This window comes from Bos grunniens, chromosome 7, assembly GCF_055505025.1.
Source record: "Bos grunniens cultivar Pamir isolate PY7600 chromosome 7, Bosgru_T2T1.0, whole genome shotgun sequence".
Classification (NCBI taxonomy): Eukaryota; Metazoa; Chordata; class Mammalia; order Artiodactyla; family Bovidae; genus Bos; species Bos grunniens.
In genome coordinates, this window is record NC_141171.1 from 79,990,109 (window position 1) to 80,017,297 (window position 27,189).

The following is a 27,189-nucleotide window of genomic DNA, read 5'->3' on the forward strand; positions in this document are numbered from 1 at the left end:
CTGCCATCAACACCCTGCCTGGCAAAGGAAGACCCAGCCTGAATTCCTCCCCCAGCTGTTTATTTAGGAAAGTACAACAGTAGCCAGTTATTGTGGATTTACTTCCTTAGCTCCATAGAAAATGCTTTCTTTACACATTCTTTAAAATGTGGGCGTTGCTGGTTTCCACATGCTATTTGAGCACCACTCATCTAGTCAACACATAAGTTGACTCCAGTGTATTTGTGTATGTGTGTATGTGTGCGTGTGTGTATGTGTGTGTGTATATATATATGTATACACATATATATATGTAATTTTTAAAGATCAACAATTAGCATGCCATCTTCAAGAATGAGTGATACTCATTATCTATTTTATATATAGTGAAGGTGTATATGTTAATCTCAGCTTCCTAATTTATCCCTCCTAATTTATTTATTTGTGGATAATGAATTAACCACAAACTCTCTGCCTCCTGAACCTCATCTTTGAAGCAAGTTCCTTCTTGACAGCAATTATGCTAGAATAGCTAGAATATGCTGGAAGTGGGGATAATGTTGACAGACTGGAGTTTCTGGGTGATGAAACTCCAGTGTGTATTAATATGTATGTGTATATGTATATACAGTGGACTATTACTCAGTCATAAAATGTAATGAAATAATGCCATTTGCGGCAAAATGGATGGACCTAGAGGTTATCGTACTAGGTAGAGTAAACCAGAGAAAGACAATTATTATACTGTATTGCTTATAGGTTGAAGGAAAAAAAAAGATACAAACATTTCCAAAACAGAAAGAGACTCACATACACAGAAAACAAACTTATGGTTACCGAAGGGGAAGAGCGGTAGGGGAGGGATAAATTAGGAGACTTGAATTAATATATACACATTACCATAAATCCACCAAAGACCTACTGTATAGCACGGGGAACCATACTTGGTATTCCAAAATAACTTGCAAGGGAAAAGTTGTGTATATAACTGAATTGCTGTGCTGTACACCTGAAACTTAGGTGATACTATAATTCAACTGTAATTCCATAAAAAATTTTTCTACAAAAAGAGTTGATACTCTAAAATTTTGTAATCCCAGACAACTATGTTGGAATTGATATTGTGACCTGATCAAGAAGTCCTGCTTTATTTTTAAGACTCCACTGTTAACCAGTTGGCATTTAGGAAGGACAGAATATGTGAACAGCATCTCTTTCAGGAACAGAATTGCTGGCAGCTGTCCCACAGCACATCTAAAACCTCAGACGCCTAGACCATTCAAGCAAACAATCCAAATAAGCAAACAGTTCAAGTTAAGTGTTCATTCAAGCACTTCATTTTAAAATCTACAGGAGGCACCTTCTCCGTGAATTAACTTTGCTCGGATTCCTATCTGTCCTGCCCTAGCTTTTAACAAAGGACCGATATATAGCTCCTCCTTCCTAGGACTAAAAGCTGCACAGCACCTAAAAACAAATTCCAGGTTTCTGACTTCAGGATAAATCAGGTGCAGTATAATAGGTTAGCACAGTAATTTTAATGACAACTGCCTTTTGCTGCTAATAGCATACTTATTAGGTTGATACCATGTAAGTGTTTATGCTACATAGTTATTCATGCCTCAATTACATTACTGTGTGATTTCAGATTTATGTAATAGAAGAGCCATTAATACGATGCACATGAATTAAGCCCAATAAATGTGTGGCACTCAGAGTGGACATGAAGGAAGCTACCTTCATCAAGCTGAGATATTCATCTTTGTTTCACCATAGACTGAAGACAACACTTGCCTTAGAGAATGACTCTTTCATGTCATTTCGCTTCCTAGAAAGCAGTAAGGCATGTTGCTTGCCATTGTGTGCATTTTTTGAAATAGAAAACCGTCACATCCAGCAAACATATTGGATGACTGTGACAAAAACAAACACAAAAAGTGCTTGAGATCATTCACTGTAGCAGAAGTGTTGTTATATGAGAGACACGTGACCCACACAGAATGCTAAGGAACCCTGAGTTCAGGCAGCGGTCCAAAAGCGTAAATGTCTACCAGCCCGTAATACAAAGGCTACATCCGACCAGGTGAAGGTAACAGGGGTTGTTCAGGTTGATGACAGAAGCAAACAAGCAAAACCACCCAATGGTGCTGGGCTCCATCCAGTTGTTGCCATGAGGGAATACAGACTCGATATCTTTAATTTGTTTCCAAGAGAAGTCAGAAGTCTGGAACCCTATGTACAGTCTTCACCTTGAATTTTTGGTAATAGTCAGCTTGGGGTCTGCCAGTTTGTGACTCCTGCCCTTGGGAGATGAACTCTGAGCGTACTCTTTCTGCTTAAATCTGGGCTTCTTGAGAGCTGCAGTTACTCCTTTATCCATCCTTCTGTCCCCCAGAACCAAGCAGTGGTCCATGCACGCAGTTTGGGGGGAACTTGCCAGCCATCAGGTAGCATGTTTAGCCCTTTGCAGTCACCTTCCTCCCTACCTTTCACAGCAACCTTATGGGTAGTTACTGCTGTTTTCATCATTTGACAGATAAGGATGTTGATAATTAGAGAAATGAAGCCTGAGGCCTAAGTTCCCATAACTCAAAAGTGGGCAGACTTGATCCTTGAACCCAGTTCTTCAGATATTGTCTCCTAACCACTGGCTCAGTGCCCCCTGCAAATGCTCCTGCACCAGTTCTGTTTATCCCCAGTGATAGCATTTGCCTCTCTTGTCAGTGTCTTTTCCTTCTAGCTCCTGCACCTAGTTCAAAAGTTTGAGTTTTGAATAGATAGATAAATGAGCAAATATGACCAGTGTCACAGTGGAAATGAGCAACAGTGTAAGGTGAGCATCCTTCAATACAGAGGATGGGGGACCGCTGCGCTGTTGTTGCTATGGGTCATTTGATTTTATGCAAAGAGCTTGCTGCTTTACAGGAGGGCCGGGTGAGTGGAGAGTTGAGTATTTGTTTATCTTCTCCTGTTCGTCCTTCTCCATCCCTCAACTCCCCCACCCGCCCCCCCGCGATGATGCCCTAGGCCTTCTCTTAAGGAGAAATGGAGAATTTGACCTGTCTGGAAAACTGGAAAACTCACCCTCCATCTTTTGGAAACAAACCACTCAACACCCAGGTGGAAGCGCCGCTCCCCCGTGGGCACCACCACCAGCTGTGTCCACAGGAAGACAACCACAGGAATTCCACCCACAGGGAACACTGATGGACAGGAAAAGACCACCCAAGCTGGAGCAGGCAGAGAAAGCTCAGCTCAGGGTGAACAGACCAGAAGCAGGAGGGGCCTGGTGTCCCATTTAGTGAATGAAATCCCTCACACAGCCTCTTTGTACTTTGGGAGGGTGTAGCTGGAGAGCTGGAGGGTGGGGGCTGAGGGCTGAGGGAGATGCAAAGTTAGGGCTTGGGGCTGGGGAGGGTGGGTTCTCGCTTGTGCTCTGATTCATCTCGCCTTCCCGAGGCAAGGCTCATAATTACCTAACTAATGGAGAATAATGACACCACTTGGATGGGAGTTGAGAGGGGGAGAAAGAAAGGCATGAGAATTCATTAACCTTGTGTGAGGGGCTTAGATAGCATCTCTGAAGGATCATTATTACATCATTTCACCCCCTTTTCTCCCCTCTTTCCACTAATACGAGACAGACAAATGCTAAATAACTATATAATAATACATTGCAAGACAGACAACAATGCCAGAAAATATAATAGCCTGCTATAGCAATGAAACTCCTTCAAAGTTATATTTAAAATGTCAGTGGTGCAGAATGGAAAATACGAATTAACAGGTTCATTTGGAGGACGCAATTTAAAAATCTATACAACGGTATGGTGGCATTTCCCACTGGGTTTTAGTTTTAGTTTTATTTGTCCCACAACCCCCCCACCCCCCCCCCAAAAAAAATCACCCAAGTAATTTCAGCCCAGAGACACAAACTTCGAGGAACCACTTTCCTCTGCATTTTTCTTTCCTGTTTGCAATGGTCACGATGCTCCCCAAACCTAGTATCTTCTTGACATGTTGCCTTTCTCTCGGAACATTTCTGCAAGCTTCCCAGGAGCCATGGAATGTAGATTACACCTTTTGGAGATGTAGCCTGGCCACATAAGGAGACAAGTAGTTGAAATTTGTGTCAAATTGCTTGTTTAAATGACTTGAGCCAACTTCTTAGAGCCAGGACAGCAGGGGCTGAGGATTTTCAAAGTTGGCAGGGGCCAAAATGACAAGGCTCGGCAGTCACCTGGTGGGCTGCCAAGCCCGACTGGAGGCTTCAAAAAATAAACTTTCTCAAAGGACACAAATTAAAAGTCATGTTTCAGCAGCCATTAAAACCAAATTATAGGCTTGCATTGCATAGTGAACTGCTTTCATTTTCATTACGCTTAAAATATTTCACTTTGTAGATGGAGAACGGATTGCCAGGAAAACCGTGGATGGGACTGTCATCCTTGGTCATATTTACAGGCGAATATGTAGAGGGGTGTGGTTGTCCTTTGTGTGTTTTTCCTGCAAGGATGGAGGATTTCAAGATTAGAAACTAGGATGCAATTTTGAGTAAGGGTCACGGTTTGAAAACATCAACCCTGACCTTCTCCAGAGACCGAGTCCTCAGGGTTCATCTCTCAGAGGACAGATGTTATCAAGCCCCTGATCTGAGTGAGCTCATAGGTGTGTTTTGTTGACTCTCATTTTTAAAAAGGTATACATATATACATGTGATTGTATATAAACGTGAAAGTGTTAGTCGCTCAGTTGTGTCCGACTCTTTGAGACCCCCATGGACTGTAGCCCTCCAGGCTCCTCTGCCCATGAAATTCTCCAGGCAAGAATACTGGAGTGGGTTGCCATTCCCTTCTCCGGGGGATCTTCCTGACCCAGGGATCGAACCAGGGTTTCCCGCATTGCAGGCGGATTCTTTACCATCTGAGCCACCAGGGAAGTCATATGTAATCATATGTGTATATATATGTGTGTGTGTGTATATATAAAAATATATATGTGTGTGTGTATACATACATATGTGGGTATATATATAAATACACACCCAAAACACACGCATATATATTTTCATTGTCAACATTTTTTAAAAAACTAAAAGTCCAGATCTTCAGCTTTCCTAGAAAAATTGGAGGATCAGTTGCCTTGATCTCTAACCCCTAAATAGCCACGTGAGCCTTGATCTGAGTGAAGGCTGTTCCCTACCTGCTCCCGTTCACCTCAATCCACTTCACTTTCCTGCCTGGCCCCTGATAGGTGTTTAAACTTGCTACTCCCTGACTTCCAGTATGCCATATTCTTATACCTTCAGAAAGATACCATACCATTATTTCTTTTTATCTGTATTTTGGCCATGCTTCACAACATGTAGGAGTTCCCCAACCAAGGATCGAACCCATGCACCCTGCAGTGGGAGTGTGGAGCCCTAATGCTGGACCACCAGGGAAGCCCACCCCTCCCCCCATTGTGGACATTGTTTAAAGAATGTATGGAGTATCCTGGCTTACCAGGAAATGGGCTGGGAACTTGTTACAACAGTGGTCAACCTTGAATGTCACATGACTTTCCTTGTAGAATTAAGAAGTTTCAAATAATTCCCACTGGTCAGCCCTCACCAGCCTGGTTTTGCTAACCTAGCTTCTCATGCATCATTTGATGCCTCGGTTCAGTTCAGTCACTCAGTCGTGTCCGACTCTTTGCGACCGCATGAATTGCAGCACGCCAGGCCTCCCTGTCCATCACCAACTCCCGGAGTTCACTCAGACTCACGTCCATCAAGTCAGTGATGCCATCCAGCCACCTCATCCTCTGTCGTCCCCTTCTCCTCCTGCCCCCAATCCCTCCCAGCATCAGAGTCTTTTCCAATGAGTCAACTCTTCACATGAGGTGGCCAAAGTACTGGAATTTCAGCTTTAGCATCATTCCTTCCAAAGAAATCCCAGGGCTGATCTCCTTTAGAATGGACTGGTTGGATCTCCTTGCAGTCCAAGGGACTCTCAAGAGTCTTCTCCAACACCACAGTTCAAAAGCATCGATTCTTTGGCGCTCAGCCTTCTTCCCAGTCCAACTCTCACATCCATACATGACCACAGGAAAAACCATAGCCTTGATTATATGGACCTTTGTTGGCAAAGTAATGTCTCTGCTCTTCAATATGCTATCTAGGTTGGTCATAACTTTCCTTCCAAGGAGTAAGCGTCTTTTAATTTCATGGCTGAAGTCACCATCTGTAGTGATTTTGGAGCCCCAAAAAATAAAGTCTGACACTATTTCCACTGTTTCCCCATCTATTTTCCATGAAGTGATGGGACCAGATGCCATGATCTTCGTTTTCTGAATGTTGAGCTTTAAGCCAACTTTTTCACTCTCCACTTTCACTTTCATCAAGAGGCTCTTTAGTTCCTCTTCACTCTCTGCCATAAGGGTGGTGTCATCTATATATCTGATGTTATTGATATTTCTCCCGCAATCTTGATTCCAGCTTGTGCTTCTTGCAGCCCAACGTTTCTCATAATGTACTCTGCACATAAGTTAAATAAGCAGGGTGACAATATACAGCCTTGACGTACTCCTTTTCCTATTTGGAACCAGTCTGTTGTTCCATGTCCAGTTCTAACTGTTGCTTCCTGACCTGCATACAGATTTCTCAAGAGGCAGGTCAAGTGGTCTGGTATTCCCATCTCTTGAAGAATTTTCCAGTTTATTGTGATCCACACAGTCAAAGGCTTTGGCATAGTCAATAAAGCAGATATAGATGTTTTTCTGGAACTCTCTTGCTTTTTCCATGATCCAGCGGATGTTGGCAATTTGATCTCTGGTTCCTCTGCCTTTTCTAAAACCAGCTTGAACATCTGGAAGTTCATGGTTCACATATTGCTGAAGCCTGGCTTGGAGAATTTTGAGCATTACTTTACTAGTGTGTGAGATGAGTGCAATTACCTAAAGGCAAATCAAGGCATACTGTTTATTAGTAACTGACCCTGGGATGCTTGATGTAGTCTTACCTGAGTTTCCAATGGGTGATGTTCAGCACTTGTCAATATCAAGGCTTTGGTTCCAGATAGTGTGTTCACGGCGGTGGCCAGCAGCCCCTGACTGCCATTTCTCCTTCCTCTTTTCCCAGGCCCTCCAAACCACCACAGCCAGTCGACTCTGAGGCCCCCTCTGCCACCCCCGCACAACCACACGCTGTCCCATCACCACTCGTCCGCCAACTCCCTCAACAGGAACTCGTTGACCAACCGGCGGAGTCAGATCCACGCCCCGGCTCCTGCACCCAATGACCTGGCCACCACTCCCGAGTCCGTTCAGCTTCAGGACAGCTGGGTGCTGAACAGCAACGTGCCGCTGGAGACTCGGTAAGTCCCCATCGTGATCACACATGCCTCCTTCCTGCCTCACCCTCGAAGAGCATCGGGGTGGCGCAGAGCTATAGTGGGGTGAAAACCCCACCTACGTTGTGGGATAAGTTGACCAGCTCTGGCTGTTCCCTTGGTAATTCCACCCTGGACAGCAGGTTGATAGGTATTTCTTTTGTTCACATGTGTCTCCTTTTAATGCATGTTTACTTTCTTCGACAGCTCCTGTGTACCCAACTAATAGAATTAGCATAACATATTTTTACACAAAGGCTCATGGGAAACATGCTTATAAGGGTATATTGACTGAAAGCTGCTGATAAATTATGCATTTAGCCTTTCCTGAAGTAATAAATGAAGACTCATTTGAAATTAAGTGTTTGGGGAGACCTTGAGAAACAATCCCCAATTCCAGACTGACAGAAGTATAATTTTAATTTATATTTCATCCAACATGCAGTCTCTCTTTAATCCCTCCTGTACACACTTTTTAACAGCTTGATGCCTGATGGGCAAACAACAATGTAGAGAAAAACAAACAAGAAAAAAGGGGCAGCATTTATGTTGAAAGGGAAGAGTTGGAAAGTGATCTCCAGCTCTGGCTTTGCTTTGTGTTTGCTGCTGTCCTTTTCTCACCTTTGCTTCTGGTCTTCCAAAATCACCCTTGCCTTAGCGACCTGAAGGAAGGGGCATTGGTCACAGCGTGGCAGGCTACAGTGTAATTGGCAGTGGGTTGACCAGATACTGGAATGCTCTTGTTTTTCCATCCCCAGGCACTTTCAGGGTGTATGTACTTCAGTGGTCACTGTTTCCTAGCCCAGAAGAACCATGGAGACTAAATAGAGAATGGGGCTAATTCATATTGAACCTTTAGAAAGTTCTCACATAGTTTTTAAACTTTAATAACTTAGGTTTAAAGAAAAAAAATAATCTGTAATCTTTCCGGTAATGGCCAGTGAATTTTTTGCATACAGCTGGCAATAATTATGCAAGCCATAGCATTTCATGTTGTTTATCTCTAATTATTAATAAGATCTTGGATACGTTGAACCTCATTGTCATTATAGTCACTTCAAACTTTGATGCATTTTATTTTCTAACCAGTGTAGGTGATTTGTAACCATGCCTTTGTAATCTCTAAGGTTTATAATAAGTAAACTCAATAGAAAATATATGTATATATTATATATAATAGATAGGTTTAAACATCTGCATTGATATAATAACCCACTAATAAGTAGCTTTATGGAAGGGTTCCAGGCTGAAAGCTAACTAGTCCACCAGGCTTAACTCAGTCAATTTTCATAGTTGGTGGTGGTCTTTAAGACTGGATAAGATTTTCTTTTTTCTTCCTTATATTTATGAACTGCCATAGAGTTTGTGGGGTACTAGTCAGTCTGTTTTCACGTTAACAGCCATTATTTGAAAAATATTAATAGTCACTAGACATGAGGCAATGCACAGTGGGTAAGACGGAGGAGGAGGAGAAAGGGTAGAAGAAATGTAGTAGATATTGGGAAAAAGAAGGAGAAAAAGGGAAAAAGAGGACTAGCATCACCAATACCGAACAGTTTCTATTGTGTACTTTGTAAATGCCAATATCAGTGGTTTAAATGCACTGTCTCAATCAAGCCTGGAAGCACGTCAGTGAAGTAGGAAGAAATCATTGTTGTCACCATTTAAAAATTTCAGAATGTAGATTTGGGGTCAACGTAACTTGCATGCATTCTAGAGCATCAGTGAGATGGTAAATTATGAGACTTTGGATGGAACTCTGGTGGTTTCTACACATAAGATGGTGAGGTATCTGATCACAAACCTACAATTATTGCCTTGATTGTCGCATCATCAGGGAAAGATCCATCAGAATGTCCACTCTGCACAAAGAGTCTCTTATTGGTGATGGGAACACATGCACTGCATGAGGGTATCTGCTGTCACCCATCACATTCTGATGTGATTGGCAATAAATATTTCCCTTGAAAAGATCTGGGGGAGAGGACCAGCAAACCAAGCATATCCCCTTCCTGCTCTCCTGAAGTTCTCCCAGAACATGCCTTCCAACCTGTCGAGTCCTTCTTCAGGTTATTAGAATACTTAGCATTTCTCCTAGGTTTGGAGTTTCTCAGTGCTTTTAGAGGAAGCAAGCCAAATCCTATCAGAAGGCAAGAACAGTATCAGATGTTCTCTGATCAGTACATTCAAGGGCCAAGAATTAGAGAACGTAAGTCCCTTGAGAAGGGCCATTACTAAAATCAAACCCAGGTATTTGAAATTCTATCTATAGAACTGAATACATAGAATTTGGGTGTGCAACTGGTCTTGAATTGAATTGTTGAACTTTATGTTTCTCTTTTAGATATTATTTATTCAGTCTCTTATTAGCAAATATTTACTGAGTCTCTTGAAAATACTAAGTGCTATGTTAGGTACTGGGGAGATTATGATTAAAACGTGTATTCTTCCCTTAGAGCTCATACAGCCTAAAAAAGGATATAGGCACATAAACAGAAAGATCATGCAGTGTTTACAATAAAGAAAGTCTGTAAGTTACAGTGGTTGAACAGCTGACATCATAGTTAACTATTCCAGGATGTTCAGGAAAAGTTTTCCAGCTGAGGGGCTGTTTGAGCTGGGTTTGGAAGGATAAATAAGAGTTTTACCTAGTAGATAAGTGGAGAAAAAAAATCAAAGATTATGGCATCATTTGTTCCCATTCTTCAGTGATTTTTCCATGTAGTCTTGGAAACTGTAAAAGTGAACAATTTCACTCCAATGCTGAAATATTGTTAGTTTAATGGTGTCATTTTCTTACCCACCAGGCAAATGTAGGGAACAGAAGCTCTTAAGTTAGGGTAATGATATCATACTAGGATTCCCATTCATGTCTTTCATATCAAATAAGGATTGATTAACCATATCGGAGAGAGAGAACCATTGAAGGCAAGACATTCTGGAGGCTGATTATGATGTAGTCATCAACTGTGAAAGTGCAATGGAAATTTACAAACAAAACTTCACCACCCCCGATCTCATTAATCTAGACTTCTGGGCATGACGGAAGAATTTCATAACTCTGGAAGGTGATGGGTAGGCATTCTGCCACCCCAGAGACTCCAAGCCAAATCCAAGGTGTTTCTTTAGACCAGCAAGGAACAAGCCCTGGCCCCCTGCATTGCTTGTTGATGTTCCCATCAGTCTTAATGAGGCATGTTAGATCTTCCTTGGACTGTGCTTTTTCCATTTTTTGTTCTATGACAAGTAGAATCAAGGTGCTGGTTAAGGAGGCATAGCCAGAAAACAGCACTGTACAAATTTGGAATATAACACAAGACAAAAAAAGCTTATAAGGGAAAGTTTTGTATCAGTGTTAACCATATAAATAAAAAATGCATATAAATGCATACTACCCAAAACAATCAGTTCATGTGTAAACCATAATATAAGCCAAGAGAAACAAAACACAGGGCAGAGGAACTATTTGCAAACAGGATGGTCTACAGAATCACTCTCCTCAACCATCTTTCTCTCAGCCTACTTGCAGAAGGTCTTAGAACAAGGTCCATGGGTAATTCTGAGTTGATACCACCTATCTCCTCCTTCTTCTGAGAGCAACAAGGTCAGGAATCTTTCTGGCCAGCTGCTGCTTTGGGAGTTTCTGAAGTCAGCATCTCTTTGTCTAAAGTAGTAAAAAGTAGCTCAGTGAAAGAACCTAACTTTCCTTCCGTCGTGCATTTTGCTGAAGCAAGCTTCTTTCTTGGAATCTCTCTCTGGTAGCAGGTCACTAAAGAAAATCCCTAAGCAGAACAAAACTTCTCTCTGAGTTTGCTTTTGCCCCCAGAATACCAGAGTAGCCATCAAGATCCTCAAGCAAGTTTTCAAGTTACTTTTTGAAATGGTCATCCATTACTCATTAGAGAAACATCTATGAGACCCAACCAGATGCCAGGCATTGAAGAAGAAGAAAAGCAAGTCCTTGTCTTTTTGTAGATTCTAGGCTGTAGACAGAATGCGAGCAAAAGATTAGGCCTGTGACCCTCCAATGACAAATGTATTAAGTGCCATGAGAGGTATAGAGAAGCCAGACTCAGGAGAAATTGGCATAAAGGCTGAGCCCTAAGGATGAGTAGGTGTTAATTAGGCTGCCGTCTATGGGGTCGCAAAGAGTCGGACACGACTAAAGTGACTTAGCAGCAGCAGCAGTAGCAGCAGCAGACTTAAAGAATGTTCTTGGTGAAAACCATGATCCAGTGGGAGAAGAAGTGCTATGATTCCAGGAAGAGAAAGCAAACTAGAAAGGCAGGCAAGGGCAGGACAGTGCATGGTTTGGGGCTGCTTTAAAGACTCTGGACTCTCCCCCAAAACAGTGAAAGATCACTGAAGCATTTTAAACAGAAGGCTGAAATAATACATAGATGGTTTTGTTTTGCTTTTAATTATGGTAGCTGCCTTATGGTTAATAGGTAGGGGGTTGGGGAGAGGTACAGTAAGACTGAGGATGCAATTTGGAGAATACTGTCATGGTTAAGATGAAAAATGGTGGTGTTTCCATTAGGGTCCCCATAGCTGCAGAATCAGAGCTGTCTGCCTTTCTCCTACCAATCTGACCAGAGTTATGGGGAATGTACTAAAGGTAGAATCAGTAAAATTAATGATGGCTGGAATGTCAGGATGTAGCTTAGACAGACGTGAGCACAATACCCGATTTTTTTACTTAAGAGGCTGAGTGAATAGTGATGTCACTTAGAAAACAAGTTCAGTTTTCCACCTCTTAAATCTCTGAGGCAACGAGAAAGAGTATTGAGTTGCTGTTATTGTCCAGACTTATTTTGATTCTAAAATAACAGATGTAACATAAAGCACATCCATTTACAAATAATAGCATAGTTAGTGTATCCAACTCCAGTTTTCTTGGGCTTCCCTTGTGGCTCAGCTGGTAAAGAATCCGCCTGCAATGCTAGAGACCTGGGTTTGATCCCTGGGTTGGGAAGATCCCCTGGAGAAGGGAAAGGCTACCCACTCCAGTATTCTGGCCTAGAGAATTCCATGGACTGTATAATCCACAAGATCACAAAGAGTCAGACACGACAGTGACTTTCACTTTTCACTTTGACTGTATCCAAAGTTCTCAGCAGTTGATGTTTCTCTTTAAAAAAAAAAAACAAACTCTCCAGAAATTTTGTTCAACTTAGTTATTCTACATGATTGTATAGTTCTGTGAATAACAACTTTATCAAATAGTTTTTGCTCAATACTTAGTTTTACAGGCATGATCCCACTGAACCCTTTAACTCTTCTGTTGAGTATATGTTACTTATCCCTATTTTAAATAAATGGAAACTGAGACTTGAGAAGATGAAATTACCTTCACATCTCCAAATAAGTAGGTGGCAGGACCGGGATTGAAATTTGGGTCTACCTGACTCCACATGCCGTATTCCCAACACATGATAATGTCTTTGAAACTAGAAGAACAAAACAAAATAAAATGATACTTATTATCCAATTAAAATTTACCCAGGCCATGGAAATGATGAAGTTAATGCATTATAAGTGATGTGAGGCAAGAAATGATCTGAGGGATGAATCCCAGTCTGTTACTGGACATAGAGTTGGTCACTGACAAATTCATAAGCTAGGCAAGATATAAGGGACCCTTGTCTTCAGCTCTGTAAGACTGACAGCCACCCAGAATGGTAAATCTGAAGCCTCAAAGGACTATGGTGCCAGCAGCATGGGATACATGTGAGCTGAGCTCAGAGGTTTAATGCTCTGCCTATCATAAACTGCGAGAGTAAATTGAAGCTGCAGAAATAAAAAGCACTGCTACTTTTTTTTAGCCTCTTTGATTTGCAGGAGGTTTATCTTCCAAACAGGACTTTGCCAGATTGGCAGGAGAAAGCCACACTGCCTTGAGTATGCTGGATGGCCATTTGGTCATCGTTCGTGTAGGGACACTCAGAAAGTTGTGATGAACACCCAGGAAGTGCTCTGATCGAGAATGGAGCATTTTGGGCTTGACAAGTGGCACAGGGAATCCCAGGAATCTAATTTGGGTATCAGCATTTCAGAAAACCTACTTTTTATCTTCAAGACCAAGTAATTTTAGCCTCATCTGGAAGCTTTATGGGGAGTGCATATTTGGGAATCAAGCCTAATGATCTTTAGTAAATAAGGTTTTCATGGAGAAGAAATGAGATTGTGGAAACATCCCCACCATGATGAACCTGAAGACTCTTCTCAACTTGTTCTCAGATTGATTTTTCTACCTAAGGATTAATTTTCTGACAGAATCCCTGAGAAGCTTGATCTTGAGAATATTAAACCAAGGTAACCTGTTTGCTTCCCCCCCCCCATTTTTTTTTAACGTTTTCAAGTGAGATGTAGAACTAGAATTCATTCTGGGTGAACCAAATGCATTCTGCTCCTGCTGCTCAGTCGCTTCAGTTGTGTCCGACTCTGTACTACCCCATAGATAGCAGCACACCAGGCTCCCCCGTCCCTAGGATTCTCCAGGCAAGAACACTGGAGTGGGTTGCCATTTCCTTCTCCAATGCATGAAATGCATTCTAGCACTTTTCAAATCAGTAGGCAGCATGATTTCTCCATACTGCGAAACATTATGCCCCCTCTAAATTCTCATCAGAGGCAACATGGAAATTAATGAGACCTTTAGGTTAGCTTTTCAAACTCAGCCTTAGTTTATAGCTTTACCTTGCCTTTTTGACACTGTGATCCCGCCTGGCCACCAGCAGCATTTCACGTTGCGGTGCACTTTAATTTTGTAGTTTTCTTAGTCTTCCTTGGAAACTGGCAGCTTATTAATCTCAATAACTGAACTGCTCAATAGGCATGCTCTCCAATGAGAAACCAGACTGTGCCTTTTTTTTTTTTTCTTGGCAAATGGAGACAGGGGTTGGTGGTTGGTTAGAGGCGGGAGGTAGAGTTGGGGGTGTGTTGGTGAGTGGTAGAGAAAAACCCAGTAAGGAGGGGTACCCCATACCCCACATCACTTTCTAACAATTGGCAGGAAAATAAAGAGAACCTGGTCTAATCCATTGCTTTGCCATTTATGGCTTGCGGTGTTAAACACACCTAAACCCATTAATAAGAAAATAAAGTGGTGTGGCTCGTGTGCAAATTACAAGGTGCGTTAAGAAAGAAACAAGCATTGTCTTATTTAAGACCACTCTAGTCTGCTCTTGGCATGGTTTGCAAACTTGGAAACATACTTGAAGGTAAAGGTCTACAAGGAGGGCTCAACTTTTAAAATGTGTCTCCCGCTATAAAATTAAAGCCTTGTTAAGTTTATTAAAGCTCTGGGGACTTGAACTTCTTACTTATGAGTTACCACGGGAAAGCCTCTGGGTAGAAAGATGTTTTGTGTTTTTTAAAAGCCATCCCTCTGCAGCCTGGACCACGGGGACCCTATTACAGACTGAAGCCACCTTGCGGTCATGCCTTGGAAGTGCAAGCCTCTGCCCTGAGTCTGTGTAAATGTCAAAGACTCTTGGGTTAAGTTCACAGTTGAAAAAAACCCAGTATTTCCATCTCTGTCTGTGCTCTTTCACCCATTCAGCTAATATCAACTGTCATTCCCTCGGGGCATTTCCTGAAGCCTCCCCAGAGGATATTTTATCTGGCTCAGATGGGAGAGACTTGATGGAGCGCGCGAGGCTTTTCTAATTCTGGCTCCGCAATGATCTTTTTCTTTTCACAGAAGCCAGATAAGGCACTCGTGGTTCTCCCAGGCAGAGGCAGTAGGCTCTGCACCTTTTCTGAAGCTTCCTTTGATTTATTAGTCTTGGTTTGGACTGCCTTCGTGATTGGGGATCTTATGTCCCCAGAATCGCAGTCCATCATGAGGCACTCAGCCAGTGTGCTCAGCTAGGACTGCATCCTTTGGATGATAAGGGAGCTGAAACAACTTGAAGCACTTTTTCTCATATAGCTGTTTTTTCTCCTCCAAAACCCACACGTTTCAGACTGTTCCCTAAGTCTTGTATGCAAATAATCCATTTTTATGACAACATTAACCACGGAGAATCAGCTTCAAAATCATGTGTTTTTAATTCCTTACAGAATCCTTTCTTGCTCAAAGTAATTGTTTGAGAAATCAGCAAGTGCTTCCAATTTCTGTCCTCCGTGTTTTAGCTGTGCATGCCTGCCTTATATTTCAAAAGAGAATGAGTAGCACTTCCTTTTTGTATTTGTGAGATGGTTCTAAAATTCTATTTCAATTTGTTAAAAAGCTTCAGCTGGGTTGGAGCATCCCTAAGTCCACTGCTCAACATTAGTCCTCCTGTCGAGATGTTGCACACCAATGATATGACAATTAAAAGCTTATTATTATTATTTTGCAATTACTTGAAGGACTGGATATAAAATCCGGTTCTAGGAAGAAGGTAGGAAATGTTCTTCCTCTTGCATGGATATGTGCTTAGATATGAATTTTAAATGGGGAACTTAGTCTTTGTGCCTTTTAAATCTCTTATCAACCCAGATCCTCTCCACTGCACTTAGGAATAGGGAATGAGAAAGCATAAGGTGATATTAGGCACTTTGAAGCATTTGGTGGGACCCTGGGGAAAGCCAGCTTAGTAAAGTGAGATAATAAATGTAAAAACCGTCTGAAAGTAGGGCCCTGCTGTGTGGGTGTCTTGTGTCCAGCTTCGTGCTTTCTTAGTCACCTTAGTGCCGCGGTCCCCAACCTTTTTGGCACGAGGGACCAATTTTGTGGAAGACAGTTTGTCCACAGACCGGGGGTGGGGCGTGGGGGATGGTTCCGGGGTGATTCAACTGCATTACATTTATTATGCACTTCAATGCTGCCAACCATCTGAGAGGAGGTACTCAGTCCATGGCTCAGAGGCTGGTGCAGCTCAACTTTTGCATTTTTGGTGACCCTGAGTGACCTCTTCTCTCTTTCTCCAAAACCCAATGAGTTAATCTCTCTAGCCTGGTGTTAAGACCCTTGGCAGATCTGAGGACTTACTGCATGTGATGTCTTGGAAAGAGAGACCCCGGGGATGGAGGATATTAGTTACTGGAAGGTGGAACAAAAGTATGAAGGCAGTTTGAAGAGCACAGAAATGGGGTTTTGTCAGAGGCAAGGTGTCTTGAAGACCTGACAATTTGACCATGATGTTCTGTGAATGAGTTTGACGAGAGCACTCCACACAATATCCTGCAGATATTAGCAAGTGACTTGATTTATATTTGGAAATAGTGTAATATTAAATCAATTTTTAAAAATTAAACACGTGTTTATTTTCTGTAAAATATTGAACACTTTTGTTTGTCCAAAGGCAGAGAAGGGCAGGGATCGTCTTGTCTAGCTTCTAAACTTCTGAGTCCATGCGAGGAGAGATGGTGGCTATATTGAAAATCTTTGCACTGTGTGGACGGACTGAACGCTGTTCCTGGTTTTGTCTTTAGTCATTGTCATCTCTTAAACGCCTGCCTGGTGCCAAGCACTGTTTCAGACACTTTATGTTATCCATTTGGGAGCCCTGTCAGGAAGATACAACTTGGGGTAATGTAGGGTGTGGGACAGAATCAAAACTCAGGCAGAACTTGATTCAGGGACTTGAGCTCAGGCAGTAGGCATCTCTCTCTCTCTCAGCTGTTTTTCCGTTTCCTAACATCATTCTTAAGCAGGTGTCCTTTTGTGAGATTGCTGTGGGAACTGCAGGCTCTATTCTCATAGCTTAGAAACTAAGAGAAAAAGGATTTCCTCTTCATATTTCAAGGAAACTCCCAGGAACTCAGCTAGAAACCTGTGCCCACAGCAGACCCAGTCTGGAGGTCTGGAGTGTGGACCGTGTTGACTGATTACGCCTGGATCATATGCCTGTGAGGACCAGATACCAGAAAAAAGGGTGTGGCCATAACCAAACACCACGGTGTTAGACGGTAAGACAGAGAGCTGGCAGGCTGAAAAAAAGACGAGAAAACCCAGGCCAAGTTCAGTGCTAGCTGTGCCCCAGCCTAGCTGCTTTTGCTTAACCCCTAATTACATTATTTTCTCCTCTGGGCACACAGTCCTGGCCAGGGTTGGGAGTATGGGAGGTTCAAGAGTATCAGTTACCTCACTTGCCTGGACACAGCAGGGGGTTTACAACTGATTCCATTATGAAGTAGAAAGAATAAGTTCCACTGAGTAATTCCCATCCCCTTCTGATTCATCACCCTCTCTGGTTCACTTCTCAAACGTCCCACAACTTTACCTTGGAGTTCACTGTGGCCACTGAATGCATCTTGACTTTTATTAGTCCCCTGATGTCTCTTTCCAGCTATCATCTTCTTTCCTGCAAAAGTGCTTGGATTCCACATTTTCTAATTAAAACATGCTCATTTATTGTCTTACTAACCAGTGCTCTTTATGAGGGCTCTTGATGAGAAAGTTAACTCAGAACAACTCAGTGCATTTCTCCTCTCCTGAAAATGGCTGGAGAAGCAGTTTTACCTTTATCAATTTGAAGTCCTTGGTTTTGCTTTTTAATAAGACAGTGAATGGGAAACCTCTAATTCCATGCTCCAAGGTTCTCTTCTCAGCAATATAAAAATGCATCTTCTCCTTTTTGTGCTGAAAATTTTAGATAGGAGTCAGTCTGCTCCCTAATGGACCTTCTTATAGGTACCATCAGAATAGTTCCACATTTAATGAGACAAAAAGTTTTGTCCTAAAAATCAGCTTCTCCTAATGTCAATAATTATGCCCATTCCTATTTACACTCTTGTGATTTAATCTGATGTTGCATGTTGTGGAGAAGCTCAGTAGTGGGGGAAAAGTGCACACCTACATTTAAACTCCCTAGAAATTCAGTAGAATGGTGTGTGTGACACTGCAGCGGGTGTGAGAACCAAGTAGGAAAGGACACGTTCAGTGTGTGTCTGGAGGTACTTTTCTGAGTTTTCACCATCATGGGCCCTGTCCGGAAATACGAAAGCTGTGTTAGGATGGAGACCTCCTCCTGTCCTGCCTATAACATGCATCTTCAAATTCACAGTACCTTCAGGTTTTAGAAAAGGGAGAAGTGTAGAATTTTCTGCAGGGCTAGAGTTGAAGGGGCTATTTTAATGAGAGAGGAAGAGAGAGAGGTAGGAGGTGAGGTGGGAAGGAAGGGGTCTGATGATGAGAGTATAGAAACACCTGCCATCTTCCGAGAAGTTGGTCCCTTGATTCCTTTTTTTCTTTTTTTGGCTGCACTGCAAGTCTTGAGGGATCTTAGTTCCCAGACTAGGGATTGAACCTGGGCCCCCAGCAGGGGAAGTGCAGGGTCCTAACCACTGCACCACCATGGAATTACCAGGCCCTTGATTCTGACTACTGCATCAGAAGGCAGACCAGGAGGAGGAATCAAGGCCAACAGGATTTGCAGGCTGATATCCGTTTTACAGATGAGGAGCTGTGAGGCCAGATGACTCATCAGTTTCTCGAGCTGATTGTCCAGGTGGGGCTGTAGGCAGGTCTCTGACTGGAACTTCCCTCCATTTCCTGCATGATGATGAGGCAACTTTGTTGCCTATTCATCCCATTAAGAATCTTTATCTCCATTTCCTTCTGCAAAGAAACAGTCAAGAATTAGGCAAAGAATTAGAGCACATATTACAATAGATTGAAGGGATTATATCTGATAGACAGAGTGCCTGAAGAACTATGGATGGAGGTTCCTGACATTGGACAGGAGGCAATGATCAAGATCATCCCCAAGAAAAAGAAATGCAAAAAAGGTAAAATGGTTGTCTGAGAAGGCCTGACAAACAGCTGAGAAAAGAAGAGAAGCGAAAGGCAAAGGAGAAAAGGAAAGCTATACCCATCTGAATGCAAAGTTCCAAAGAATAGCAAAGAGAGATAAGAAAGCCTTCCTCAGTGATCAGTGCAAAAAAATAGAGGAAAACAACAGAACGGGAAAGACTAGAGATCTCTTCAAGAAAATTAGAGATACCATTAGAGATACCAAAGGAATATATCATGCAAAGATGGACACAATAAAGTATAGAAATGGTATGGACCTAACAGAAGCAGAAGATATTAAGAAGAGGTGGCAAGAATACACAGAAGAACTGTACAAAAAAAGATCTTCATGATCCAGATAACCATGATAGTGTGATCACTCACTTAGAGCCAGACATCCTGGAGTTCAAAGTCAAGTGGGCCTTAGGAAGTATCACTACAACCAAGCCTAGTGGAAGTGATAGAATTCCAGCTGAGCTATTTCAAATTCTAAAAGATGATGCTGTGAAAGTGCTGCACTCAATATGCCAGCAAATTTGGAAAACTCAGCAGTGGCCATAGGACTGGAAAAGGTCAGTTTTCATTCCAATCCCAAAGAAAGGCAATGCCAAAGACTTTTCAAGCTACCACACAATTGCGCTTATCTCACAGACAAGCAAAGTAATGCTCAAAATTCTCCAAACCAGGCTTCAACAGTACGTGAACCAAGATCTTCCAGATGTTCAAGCTGGTTTTAGAAAAGGCAGAGAAACCAAAGATCAAATTGCCAATATCTATTGGATCATAGAAAAAGCAAGAGAGTTCCAGAAAAACATCTACTTCTGCTTTATTGACTATGCCAAAGCCTTTGATTGTGTGGATCACAACAAACTGGAAAATTCTTCAAGAGATGGGAATACCAGACCACCTTCCCTGCCTCCTGAGAAATCTGTATGCAGGTCAAGAAGCAGCAGTTAGAACTGGACATGGAACAATGGACTGGTTCCTAATTGGGAAAGGAATACGTCAAGGCTGTGTATTGTTACCCTGCTTATTTAACTTCTATGCAGAGTACATCTTGAGAAACGCCGGGCTGGATGAAGCACAAGCTGGAATCAAGATTGCCAAGAGAAATATCAATAACCTCAGATATGCAGTTGACACCACCCTTATGGCAGAAATCGAAGAGGAACTAAAGAGCCTCTTGATGAAAGTAAAAGAGGAGAATGAGAAAGCTGGCTTAAAACTCAACATTCAGAAAACTAATACCATGGCATCCGGTCCCATCACTTTATGGCAAACAGATGGGGAAACAATGGAAATAAAGTGACAGGCTTTATTTTCTTGGGCTCCAAAATCACTGCAGATGGTGACTGCAGTCATGAAATTAAAAGACACTTGCTCCTTGGAAGAAAAGCTATGACCAATCTAGATAGCATATTAAAAAAGCAGAGACATTAACTTGCCTACAAATGTCCATCTAGTCAAAGCTATGGTTTTTCCAGTAGTCATGTATGGATGTGAGAGTTGGACCGTAAAGAAAGTTGAGCCCAAAGAATTGATGCTTTTGAACTGTGGTGTTGGAGAAGACTCTTGAGAGTCCCTTGGACTGCAAGGAGATCCAACCAGTCCATCCTAAAGGAGACCAGTCCTAAATATTCATTGGAAGGACTGGTGTTTTGCCACCTGCTGTGAAGAACTGACTCTTTAGAAAAGACACTGATGCTGGGAGAGATTGAAAGCAGGAGGAGAAGGGGATGACAAAGGATGAGATCATTGGATGGCATCACCGACTCAATGGACATGAGTTTAAGCAAGCTCCAGGAGTTGGGAAGCCAGGTGTGCTGCAGTCCATGGGGACGCAGAGAGTCAGACACAACTGAGTGACTGAACTGAACTGATTACAATAGATTTAGTATTTCCAGGTATTTTATTACAAAATGTATTCACTCTCTCGATAAAAATATTCAGTGATTATAAAGGTGAAAAATGCAAAGTATACTCCCTGCCCCCTCCATTCCTATCTTCAAGGAAATCTCATTTGAAGGTTTATTATTTTAGGCTTCTAAAAATATTTATGGTGTCTGAGCATATTTCTTTTTAAGTTTAGTATAAATGGGATTGTGTTATACCTACCATTTGGCGATGTCTTTTTTTTAACTTCATAAGAAATTGTAGAAACCATTTCAGGTAATTTCATGTAGACTGCCTCATTCTTTTTTAAAGTCTGTGTAATATTCCGTAACGCCATAATTTATTTAACCAATCTCTTTCTGATGGACATTTAGATTGCTTTCAGGTTTTTGCTGTTACAAACAAAACTGTAATGACAAGTCTTGTGTATATATCTTTCTTTGCATACTTCCATGATTATATTCCAAAGTTAAATCCCTGGAAGTGAAATTGCTAGATCAAAGGGTATGTATAATGTACATTTTGAATTTTGATAGATTGTGCCAAATTATGTCTGTCTCAACTTGAATGTTACAGTCTCTTTTTATTCCTCCTTTCTTGGCCTGAATGTCTTTTATGGGTTTTAGACATAGAATTGAATTTTCTTTTTTCAAGGAATACTGTACAATATTTCTTTTTTCAAGGAATACTGTACTATATAATACTCAAATGTTCCAGAAACTCACCTCCCCTTCTTACATGTCAGGTAAAGCAAGAAAGAGGAATGGCTGTGGGGGAAATTGGATTTGCTCACTGCCCTTGGTTCTAGCTGTAGGGCCCTTTCTCTTTATTCCCAGACGTTCTGCAACCTGGCCAATGTGATTCTAGTCTAACCTTTGCTGCCTTTTGTTTTCTCGTTTCTAATTTCAATTCATTTCAGTTCAGTTCAGTCGCTCAGTCGTGTCCGACTCCTTTCGACCCCATGAATCACAGCACGCCAGGCCTCCCTGTCCATCATCAACTCCCAGAGTTCACTCAGACTCACGTCCATCGAGTCGGTGATGCCATCCAGCCATCTCATCCTCTGTCGTCCCCTTCTCCTCCTGCCCCCAATCCCTTCCAGCATCAGAGTCTTTTCCAACGTTTCTAATTTGGCAAGGTTTAAATTTGCCTCTTTTCCCTGTCTACCTTGCCTCTCTCTGCCTAATGGGGATATTATCAGAACATCTAAGATGACTGAGTCAAGTTTCTGAGTCCCCAAGAGAAATGCTGAGAACAGCAGTATCATTGTTCTATTACAGGAGAGTGTGATCATCAAGAGCTTGAAAATCCCTCACGAAAGACATTCTCTTTTGTGAAATAAGTATGTGAAGGCTCAGTCAATATGAGAGCCTCTGGCCAAACTTATCTAGTTTCTTTATCTGAAACTCCAGTTTTATGCTAAATAAGGACTTTTGTATTTCGCACCTCCCGTTGGTAATCCCATTACTAGCTGTGTTCATCAGTTCGGTTCAGTTCAGTCCTTCAGTCTCTCAGTCGTGTCCAACTCTTTTCCACCCCATGGACTGCAGCGCGCCAGGCTTCCCTGTCCATCACCAACTCTCGGAGTTTGCTCAAACTCATGTCCGTGGAGTCGGTGGTGCCATCCAACCATCTCACCGTCTGTTGTCCCCTTCTCCTCCTGCCTTCAATCTTTCCCAGCATCAGGGTCTTTTCTAATGAGTCAGTTCTTCACATCAGGTGGCCAGAGGATTGGAGTTTCAGCCTCAGCATCAGTCCTTCCAATGAATATTCAGGACTGATTTCCTTTATGATGGACTGGTTGGATCTCCTTCCTGTCCAGGGGGATCTCAAGAGCCTTCTCCAACACCACAGTTCAAAAGCATCAATTCTTCGGGGCTCAGTTTTCTTTATGGTCCAACTCTCATAGCCATACATGACGTGTTCATCAGACTACAACTTAACGTGTTGAAGTGTTCATCAGACTTCAACTTAATTCAGCCAACATTTATGCAGGTCCTGTTAGGGGCTGAGCACCAAGCAAGATTCTGAGAGTAAAGGAGGAAGAGGGTGAGGCCCTTGTCCCCTGGGAATTACAGTCTGGTAGGAGAAAGCTATGGCACCCCTCTCCAGTACTCTTGCCTGGAAAATCCCATGGAGCCTGGAAGGCTGCAGTCCATGGGGTCGCTGAGGGTCGGACACGACTGAGCGACTTCACTTTCACTTTTCCCTTTCATGCATTGGAGAAGGAAATGGCAACCCACTCCAGTGTTCTTGCCTGCCCACGGGGGAGCCTGGTGGGCTGCTGTCTATGGGGTCGCACAGAGTCGGACGTGACTGAAGCGACTTAGCAGCAGCAGCAGCAGCAGCAGGAGAAAGCTGTCCATTAGTGTAGTGTTGATCACGTTTGCCCTCACACATGAAAGTTGCCTGATTAAAAACTGGGCAGAAACAGATTGTTCTTTGGCTTTCCTGGTGGCTCAGATGGTAAAGAATGTGGCTCAGATAAAAAGAATCTGCCTGCAATGCAGGAGACTGGGGTTTGATCCCTGGGTCAGAAAGGTCCCCAGGAGGAGGGCATAGCAACCCACTCCAGTATTCTTGCCTGGAGAATCCCGTGGACAGTGGAGCTTGGCAGTCTACAGTCCATGGGGTCTCAAAGAGTAGGGCACAACTGAGCAAGTAACACTTTCACTTGCACAGGAGAAAACTAGGGCCTCCCTGGCGGCTCAGCAGTAAAGAATCTGCCTGCAGATGCAGGAGACTCAGGTTCGATTTAGTGAAGAAACAGAAAACAACAGAAAAAGTGAAGTAAGTAATTTACATGAATATAAACAGTTGTAAGAGGGAAGAAAGTTCAGGGCACCGTCTGGGGACATGGAGTGAAGGGTCAAGGAGTCTGGGCTGTAGGAATGGGGTCTGAGTCCCATTCTGTTAGAAATAGGAGAGTTACCCCTGCAAAAGGGCCTTCTAAGCTGAGACAAGGAATAAAACTAGGCCAGAAATGGAAGAATGCACGAGTATTCTGGATCCACTGCACTGGGACTCAGTGCAGGAGAGGCCCATGGCAGGGGCACCTTCCAGGCCCAGTGAAGCCCCCTGTGGTTTATTCTGATGGACCCTGCAGAGGGATTTATCCAAAGGTGTGTTATGACCCCATTTGTGGTGAGAACGAAGAAAGACTTTGATGAACACACCGGAAGTGCAAGAGCTAAAAGTTAACGGCACGTTGGTAGTCCAGTGGTTAAGAATCCGCCTTGCAATGCAGGGGACTCAGGTTCAATCCCTGGTCAGGGAAGTAAGACCCCACGTGCCACAAAGCCTCTAAAGCCACACAGCAACTACTAAAGCTGAGCGAGATCCCACATGATGCAACTAAGACTCAGTGCGGCCAAATAAATGAAATAAATAAAATAGGCTCTCGGCTGTTAAACAAAGGATCTCATAAGGAAGAAAGGAATGGGGACTAAGAGGCAAGAAACAGTTACTTCAAGGAGGCCATCTACAGGGGTCATTGCTCATTAGCTGCAGCAGTGATTGAGGGTCTACTCAGCATCAGGTATGTGCTGAGCCCCCATGTTTAATCCAGACCATATCCCTATGAGATATTTTCAGTCATTTTCACCATTTTCCATCTCAAGAAGCTGAGATTCAACAACATCGGGTCGTTTGCCCCAGGCTGCACCAGGTTCCAGGAGGGGCAGCCAGGTGATGGAGCCCACATGCTGCCCGCAGTTCACCCTGTAACCTCAGCCCTGCCCAGCACCCAAAGATGCGCAGATGTTGTCCCAGCCTTCACCCTGCCCTGACCTTCCTCCTCCTTCCAGGTCCCTGACCTCTCCATCCACCCCATGTCCTCTCCCAGAAAGGCAGACACGGCTTTTTTGTGTCCTGTAACCACTTCACCTCTTATCAAGCCAAACCTCAGAGCCAGACGGGACCCCGGTTCAAGTCCAAGCCTCTGCAGCGTCTGCAAGGCACCCTCCCCTTACCAGACTCTCCTTGAAGTTGTGTTTTAATTCTGCCACTCGCAAAGAAAATGCCTGAAGGTGGGCCCCTGCCTTTTCGTCTCGCATGCCACCTTCCCATCGGGCAGCTCTCCATCTCCCGTGCCTCAGCCTGTCCGTCTGCATCTTCATCAAGGCTTCCAAGATGGCAGTGACAAGCTTTTCGGGTACTTAAGGCAAACACGCATGACAGTTTGCCTTGACACTTGCATTTTTAAAAAGCCTTGCCTGGGGCCCTGGGAAACCCAGCATTTAAGAAACCAGGAGCCTTTCAAGGAAGCCAGACTTGCAGAGTCTGCTTCCCCGGGACCTGTTTTGTGACAGGGAGGCGGCAGGATCTGCCCGAGAGGATAAAAAGTTGCCATGGCGGTATTTATGTGGTGATGCTAAAAGATGGTTGCCTTTTTAAATGGCGCTTTTTTCTTTTTTGATGACTGACACATATGGATCTGTTCATGCATTGTCAGTGGGTATGTGGCTGGCCTACAAACACACTTAAATGGCACACTTCCGCAAAGCATTAATTTCTGAGTGTCCAACAGACATATGTAGACAGGCAGACATGTCACAGGGGTTGCTACAAAGCTTAATTAATATCCCTGAAGGGCTCTTGTATCATTTCCTGAGGAGTGCTAAGAAAAAATACCTATGGATATTATACATGTAAAAAAAATGTGGGTACATACACTGATAGGTCTTCTTTAGGGCTTATGCCCTAAAGGGTCTGATGTAAATTCAGATGAGAAAACAAATTATAAAGATAACTACTTTTATTTGAGGGCTAAAAAAGTGAACAGAGCCCTGAACATAAATGCCAGAAATCTCCACATACAGTAGATACATGGAAAAAGCAAATGTATACGACACAAGAATGGGTAGCAGTTTTCTTTCTCCTCTGGCTGTCCGTATAGCTTGAGTTACCAACATCTAAGTCATCAACACGATCTCAGCTATACACACTGCAAAAACTTAGATAATTCAGTGTTTCTTTTCTAGGCCTTGAAGGAAGCTGTAACATACTTAATCTGTCCCTTTTAATTTTTATGACATAAAGCTAGTCCTGCCTTCTTCTCTTCTTTCTCTCTTTCCTTCCTCCTCTTATCCCTCCCTCTCTCCCTCCACCCCAAGACTGGGTCTTAAGAATCTACAGACATCTAGGAAATAACCATTTTTGTTTGTTTGTTTATTTCTCATTTCTTTCTGGGCGTTAGTGTACTCGTTCAGAGATAGAAATGAATTAAAACTTTATTTCTCAAAGATGTACCCAGTGGGATACCAGTTTTAAGACCGGGAAGGTGAGTGGGTTAAAATTTGTGTGATCAAATCAGTAAGTAAAATGATAAACATTTTGCAGAAGGCACCGAGATCTTTAAGATGTGAAAGGCTTGTGAAAATAGGTAGTAATCTCCTTAATTTTATTTACTCCAATATTTCCCAAATATCATGGAATTCTTTCTTTAGCTGAAGTTAGTAATACACATATCCAGTTGGTGGTCCCAAAAACAGTTTGAGTCTTAATATTTCAGTCTGTCTCTGATGTCATGACTGAAGTAGGAAGCCTGGCATGTCTTCACATCCTTGCTAGAGAAGGACTTTGTGATTTTGCTCTCTAAAATAAAACATAATATCTCTTTTGGCCAAAAGTTTTGAAATTCACTCATTTATAAGGTTCCACAGTACTTGGCGGAGAAGGCAATGGCACCCCACTCCAGTACTCTTGCCTGGAGAATCCCATGGATGGAGAAGCCTGGTAGGCTACAGTCCATGTGGTAGCTAAGAGTCGGACATGACTGAGCGACTTCACTTTCACTTTTCACTTTCATGCATTGGAGAAGGAAATGGCAACCCACTCCAGTGTTCTTGCCTGGAGAATCCCAGGGAAGGCGGAGCCTAGTGGGCTGCCGTCTATGGGGTCACACAGAGTCGGACACGACTGAAGCGACTTAGCAGCAGCCGCATTACAGTACTTGGACCTTGTAAGTACTATTAATAATATGGTGCTCAGAATATGTGCTAACAATGAAACTTTTTAAAAAAATAAACTATCAGGGGATAAGATAGCTTTGCTAGAATAAACTTTACCAGGCTTTCACACCTCTTTCTTGAAATGAAAGCCGTTGACTTGGGCATGTGAAAGCATTTTGTAAGATATGAAGTTATATTATGCTTTCTGCACATATAGATCCCTGGCCCTTTGATGATGCTTCTTGTTTTTATAATTTAGTCCAAGGTTTCA

General features: G+C 42.8%; 1 protein-coding gene across 5 annotated transcripts in view; it reads left to right on the forward strand.

The window, feature by feature from the left end:
- TENM2 (teneurin transmembrane protein 2) overlaps nucleotides 1–27,189 on the forward strand; it is a 1,167,677-nt gene that overhangs the window by 815,700 nt on the left and 324,788 nt on the right. For all 5 annotated transcript variants that reach the window (XM_086412765.1, XM_086412766.1, XM_086412768.1 and 2 more), the window contains one exon: nucleotides 7,100–7,334. In XM_086412765.1, the coding sequence (XP_086268891.1) occupies nucleotides 7,100–7,334 (235 nt within the window). The remainder of the gene's footprint in view (nucleotides 1–7,099; nucleotides 7,335–27,189) is intronic.